The sequence below is a fragment of the Anoplopoma fimbria genome, chromosome 19, assembly GCF_027596085.1.
Source record: "Anoplopoma fimbria isolate UVic2021 breed Golden Eagle Sablefish chromosome 19, Afim_UVic_2022, whole genome shotgun sequence".
In the NCBI taxonomy this organism is placed as follows: Eukaryota; Metazoa; Chordata; class Actinopteri; order Perciformes; family Anoplopomatidae; genus Anoplopoma; species Anoplopoma fimbria.
The window spans coordinates 15,647,553-15,654,252 of record NC_072467.1 but is presented as its reverse complement, the minus strand read 5'-3'; the positions used below and the strand labels follow the sequence as shown (position 1 = coordinate 15,654,252).

The following is a 6,700-nucleotide window of genomic DNA, read 5'->3' as shown; positions in this document are numbered from 1 at the left end:
TAAATATAAAAAAGTAAGCTGTCTCTGTCCATGTACTGACCAAGTAACAAGTATGAAATAAAGACTTTATGTCTGAATATTGTGGAGTTGGGTGTCTGATCATTTAAAGTATTTTGGTGCACATTTTCAATATATTTGGTTTGCACAGCTCTCACCTCTGCCATGAATTATTCCATTTATGTATATCTCTAAATTATATTATTTAATAGACAGATGCCACCCCTCGATGAGAGCAATGCTACACACATTAGTGAACTTCAAACTTTTTAACATTTTTAGTATTGTGATTTAACGTCATATTGTTAACATTTCTTCTTCACCTGATGCAGATAAAATTATTCTGGAAAATATTAATGTAATGTTTCCACACTCTAGGTACATACATAAATCAGCTACAGAGAGCTCTAGGTCTTGCAATACAAATGTATTTCATGGCCAATTCAGCATCCAGATTTACCATGTGTTCCACGTATAGTACAGGTGTTTCCTACTCACTCAGTGCTTTTTGCTGGCCTTTTTTCACCTTTTGCTTCCTAACACATTTTTTATCACTTCCTGTTCTGTGCATTTGTTTTTCGTTTTTCGGTTTAGCAGTAGTATCATTGTACACAATGAAAGATATTTTGGAACATTCAGGAGCTACATTGTGGTGATCACATGGTTTTGGAGTACAATATCTGTCAGTGAATTGGAGGACAACATATGAAAATAGCCTGAAATCACATGTGAAGATATTTTTAATTACTACATTAAATACACCTGCTGCTCGGCATTGGCATACAAAACCACATGTTGAAAGTGTCTTTTTAATACTCTTACTGCCTGAAGGGTAAACAATGGTCCACACAGATAGTTTAAATGTATATTGTTATTGCATCTTGAGAGTGAATTAAACCAACATGTCTGTCTGTCTGCTAGCTAGCTAGCTGATGATATATTGGGTATATATACATTGGATGATATATTGGGAAAGGAAACAGTTTGTCAAAGCCTAAAAACCTTTTTTGGGCAAGTAAAGCTGGCCACACCAAGTAAATGTAGTTGCATTTCGGCTCTAAAAAGGAAATACGATTTTAAACGCAATGCGGAAGCACCCTAGTTAAGGCAAAGAATAATGTGATTTAATGAATCACCCTTTATTTGTCATGCTGGTCACTATTACTGCAGCTATTATTTAGATACAAACTTTTTAATGGAAAACGTGTCAGTATTATCCATTTACCCAAACAGAACCTTATAGGAGACCATGGAGGAGTCACAGTAGGCGTATAGCATCTGGTCCACAGGGCTGTAGTTCAGGGCTTGAATGTTGGGAGACATCTTGTTGATGAAGATGCCAACATTGAACCTTTCCTCCCCTGTTGTGGTGTCAAACGAGTAGAAGATCTCCTCTGCTTCTTTGGTGACGTATCGTGTCGCATAGAGCACGCCACAGGCCATGAAGGTGTTAGTCACCCCCTGCTTGTAGACCGAGGTGCTCCAGGTTTGGCCGAGTCTCATTGGGTCCCCCTCCTCAACCTTCGACAGCACCAGGTTGCCAAAGTTTTGGTTGGTGGTATAGATCACCCAGACACCTGACTCATCTGTCGCCAGGTCCAGGTCGGTGAACGGGTAGCATTCATCCAGGTGGCAGAAGTTACCCTTTGAGTTAAACCTGAAAAAAACAAAACTGGAGTGATGTTTCTTAGTTTTCTTGGACTCATTATGTTATGCTTGCATGTTCATCATTTTAGACTTAAATCATTTTTCACACAGGTAAATTGAAACATTACAACCACAGAATTCAGCATTTTCATGCAAACATGGAAGATTTCCTGACTTTTGTTATTTTTTTGTAAAAGCAACATTGATTCTGACGGCAACACAAATAATGATCTTCGAGACAAAGTCAAGCTGCGTACCTGGTGCCTTTGGGTAGTTGGAAATTCGTAACAGTTTTGGTGGTGAGGTTAAATCGACAAACAGTATCTAGGTTGTAACAGTTGTAGTACAAGGCCTCTCCATACAGCACAACATTTGGACCCTGGACGGTGTTGGTAGTTGGGTTAGAGGAGTGGATCAGGACGTTACCTGGAATAAGAAGAAGAGGAAGAGGTTGAAAAAGAGGAAGAAAAAGAAGAAGAAGAAGAAGCAAGAGTGGAAGGAACGAATGTTATCATGAGTAAGTTTTGTTAAATATTGAAGAAAGTATTTTGGGTGCCTTACATTTTTAGAAGATAAGTATTGTTGTATTCAAATTTTCTTCCCATCAATAAACCCCACAATTTTTGTTGTCCAAAATTGTGTGTGCCTGTCATTTGGGATGCTCATGAGAGCGTGCTGCATGCATGTTTAAGTTAAACTTGTGCTTATGTAATAGGCTCCGCCTTAGCCTACTCCATTGCTACTGTTGCGGCTGTTAAATCGTGGATAAATTGTTTTGAGCTTCATGACACTGTGAAATTACTCTTTACACCATCAGAATTCGATCACCTGGTCCAATGACATTTGCAAAGTCTGGAACAGCTGCACAATTAAATTATTTTATCCCCATTTAAGTTAGGAAGGGGCTAAAGTGTAAATCAGCTGGTGCGCATATCCTTAACATTTTGCTATATTAGTGTGCAGCAGTAAGATGGCCAACATGTTGTACTTTAACTGCACATATGTTATCCATGTTTGCTTAGGAGCGGTTTCAGAGCCTCCAGCCGACACCAGAGGATACTGCTTATCTTTTCCTGATTTTTAAACCTAATTCTCTTTACTTGCCCAGTTTTTGTGGTTTAGTTTGTTTCATGTTTTATTTTGAAGTTCCCTGCCTATTGTGTCCTGTGTTTGTCTGACTTCCTGTCTTTGTGGTTTTTCCCTCCTTTGTCTGTGCATCACCTGTGTTGTATTAGTCTCGTCCACCTTGCTCTGTTCCCTTGTGTTTTTTCCACCTATCAGCTTTCAGAATGCCCTCTTGTCTGCCCACATTTGTGTTGTTGTCTGATTAGTTTGTTGTGATTTAATAGTCTTGTCTTTTGTCCGTTGGTTGTCGGTTCGTCGGCTAAGTTTCCTGTTTGTATCCCTCGTGCAGTTGTCCTATTTACCTAATCCTGTTTTTTTCGCCATTTGCACAATTTTCAGTGTGTGATAAACACATATTTCTTTTTGCTTTACCTAGACTTGCATTGCAGTACATGCTCTTGTCCATTAGATGTATCTATTGCACAATTATGCTCACTGAACTATAAGGGTGTACATTTCTGACTTTAACGTAAGAGTTCTTTACCTGGGGTGCTCACTCCAACAATGAGAGAGCTCAGGCTGGTGTAGCGACGCACATAGTTGGAGAATCTGTTGCTGGAGGTCAACATTACCAGCCAATACCAGCTCTCCTTCCCTGCCTCTGGTTTGGGATCCCGACCCCAGGCTCCATACTTGTAGGAGCCGGGTACTCTCCTGCCGTGTTCACCCTCGGTCCGGAAATGTTCAGAAATTGACCGTAGGGGCAGTTACCTTGGGGGGAAAATATGAAATGAAAAAGAGAGAAAGAAATTGCGCTCAACAAATAGGGCTGTTATAACGAGGCGGCCACTTATTGATAATTACTTCCTAATTGTTGCAATCGGCGTAAGATTTGATCAGGAAGCCTAATCAGTTTCTACAGGCGGATGATGTGAAATTGCTAGATTTATCATAAGCGAGCTATACCGTAAAAACAATTGCTACATACCAGGGTAATATTTTCTGGTGGCCTACGGGGGTAGTGAAAAAAAATAAAAAAGACAAAAATAATCTCCCTGCAGTCTGGTGCTGAGCGAGGTTTTGGCACATACCACGTGGAGGCTGACTGGGTTCAATGGTGGGGTAGAGTCCAGTCTTGCACTGTTCCAGGTCTCTCTTCAGACGCTGGTTGGATTGTTGTGTGTTCACCACCTGCATGGTGTCGTACGCCTCCAACTCCTCCATCTCTGCTTTCAGGTCCTCCAACTAAGCAGCAGAACAAACATCCCAATATTTGTTTGGATTATATATTTCTCCTTTTTCACAAACATGAATGCACTTGAATGCAGTATGACCTATCATCAGAGAAATTGGATTGACTAATACATTGATAAAGAAACACTTCACCAACTATATATTTTTGTTTATGAAATAGACCTGACTGCTAGAAAGACTGCTACAGTTTTGACATTCGAAAAAGTATTTTGTATGATTACCTTTTCCAAAAGCAAGCTGATAGTCATATGCCCTGTATAAAGGTGTGAGTTGTTCACGTAACTACCTGGTGAGCTAGTAGCAGCTACATTAGCTGTTACTAGCTACTATCCTAAGCTAGCATGCTACTAGCATAACAATACTAGCATAACACACCTGCATCTTCTACTACACTTCGGCAGATAATTTCGTATTGTAGGTAATGTACAGTATGTGCCAAATTTTTACCAAACTAAACTCCCATAGTGGTCCACCAGGAGGGGCGGGATTTCACCTCTATATGATTTGAATTAGGAAGCCATCTCTGGTGCAATGCTAAATCAGAGGAGAACTCCTTTAAAGAAACAAGGGCATTAAGGGCTATGAGAAGATGACTCTACTCCTCACTTGATTTATTCCCTCAGTAAACATTGTAAACATGAGTTCATGGTCTCAATCTCTAGTTTCAAGTCTTCTTCAATACAGCATGGTGTTCATTTAGGAAATGATGGTCCATTTAGAGTCAAATAGACGATAAAGCAGAGTATGCTTTAGGGCGGGGCTACTGTGATTGACAGGTCTCTACCAGAGGTGTATTCGTCAATCTTCCGCATACCAATTATGGTCACTTCAGTTCATCGGTTGCAAAAAATTACATGGCGACGAGACATCTAAGTATATTACATCGTCATATTTTCTGCAGTTATTGCACATTATGGTCATTCTGCAGGACAGTGCAGTGGAAGTCTTAGTATTCCTTTAAATAATTCATTGTCATGTTACATTTTTGATTAGTAGCAGACTTTCACATGGCGGCCTTCTTTAACAATTGTTGAATGGCTTGTTGCACGTTGTCACCCCGGTGAATCTACCTGTTTAGTGGTGTTGGCAGCCAAACGCTGGTGTCCCAGGGTGATGCGCTTGAGCCTGTCGACAAGCTGGTTGATCTGCATCAGCTCGTTCTCGATCACCTGCAGGCTGATCACCCCGTAGAGCTGTCCATCGTCCTCCCTCTCCAGTATGGACACGTCGTCCTGCAGCTGGGGCAGACGCCGCTCCAGACCCAGCAGCAGACTGTCCAGTTCGAAGACCTGCAAAATATCATTATTATTGTTTTATTTTTGACAGCTGCAGAGGGAGGCTGAGGTATTCATAGTCTGGTTTAGAGAATAACACAACTACTTGCCTTCTTTGGGTTGACGTCGCTGTTGCATTTCGATGCACTGTCCTCCACCGCTTTGAGTTTGTCATGAGGGAATAACTTCTCTGAAGTAGTCAACTCACATGAACACTCACTTGAAGGTGCCTGAATATTAAACCTGGCATGTTACTAAATACAGTATGTACATATATCTACAGTTGAAATGGGAAGTGTGTGATCATTTGTAATTCAATTTTAAAAAGTTGTATTTACCTGTTGGGTGAGGGCGAACAGAGCACACAGCGGGACGATCATATGCAGCTTCATGGTGGATCAGAGGGACTCGGTTTGAACAGGACAGTGAGTCTGACTGTAGCAGAGGCTTCTAACTGGTGAACACTCCCACTATCTCTGGGATTGTGAATGTGTGCTCGGTGGGTGAAACGTGTCACATTCTCTTCAGAGTATGATCACTTCCTTTTTGTGGTTAGGATTGCACTAACACAGAATTTTTTTATTCGTCAATGTAAAATGTTTTACAAAAAACATCCCCTTTGAAAGTAAAGTGTCAGCAACAAATCAGTGCTGAAGGAAGTATTCCTCAGTCGTATAATTAGCGAAGTAGGGATGATTTAAATTTGGGGTATAGGCAGTTTATCTTTGCCGTCATTGGGCAACAATTCCATAATAACCTGAGCATAATGTAATTTAAGTGGTGCCCCGATACAGGCAGACATCATTCTCTGTACAGTAACTAAGTATTAAACTGTGTGTCATCAGAAACAAACATTGCCTTTCAGGCTGCTGTGATGTGAACTTGTGTTTTGTTCATGAATGTGTTTTGCTAGTTAGTAAATTGTCGTTGTCCTGCAAAAAAACAATGTATCTCCAAATCATCTACCTCCCATAAACAGAGATTTGGGTGTTTAAAATGAGATCCAGCTTTATCCAGCTAATCATTTTAACTGGATTTTCTGGAATACCTAAATTTCTTTCATGTTTGAATATGTTTTTTTAAAACTTTTTGCCAACCCTCTCAAATCTAAAAGGTCTCTGGTGTCATTTCAGGATATGCTATAAACAAGTTGTATTAAACGGGTATTTGATTACCTTCACAGTGTGTTTATGTATGTATGTTCATGTGCATATTTGTGCAATATTATTTTCAATTTCCTTACATTTACATGATAACATAGAATTGCTATAGGAATTATTTTTCCCTGTGGTACCCAAGAAAAGAGCAGGTGTTGCCTTACATAAACAAATAGGCAAATCAACAGTTAAATCTTTTTTTCACTTACTACTAACATGAATGTCGCTTAGACTGAAATACCATATTCATAAATAAAAATATGTTTTGTCTGTAATAGATAAATATGGAATAATCCAGCAGCAAGT

General features: G+C 39.9%; 1 protein-coding gene across 1 annotated transcript; it reads right to left on the bottom strand.

Annotated features, from left to right (window-relative positions):
* Positions 1–719: 719 nt before the first annotated feature.
* LOC129108536 (olfactomedin-4-like) lies at positions 720–5,725 on the bottom strand. Its single transcript, XM_054620383.1, is given in 8 exon segments — positions 720–1,654; positions 1,902–2,070; positions 3,254–3,415; positions 3,418–3,480; positions 3,801–3,954; positions 5,034–5,252; positions 5,348–5,467; positions 5,576–5,725. Coding segments are annotated over 8 exon segments (1,377 nt in total). The 5' UTR covers positions 5,630–5,725; the 3' UTR covers positions 720–1,218.
* Positions 5,726–6,700: the final 975 nt, after the last annotated feature.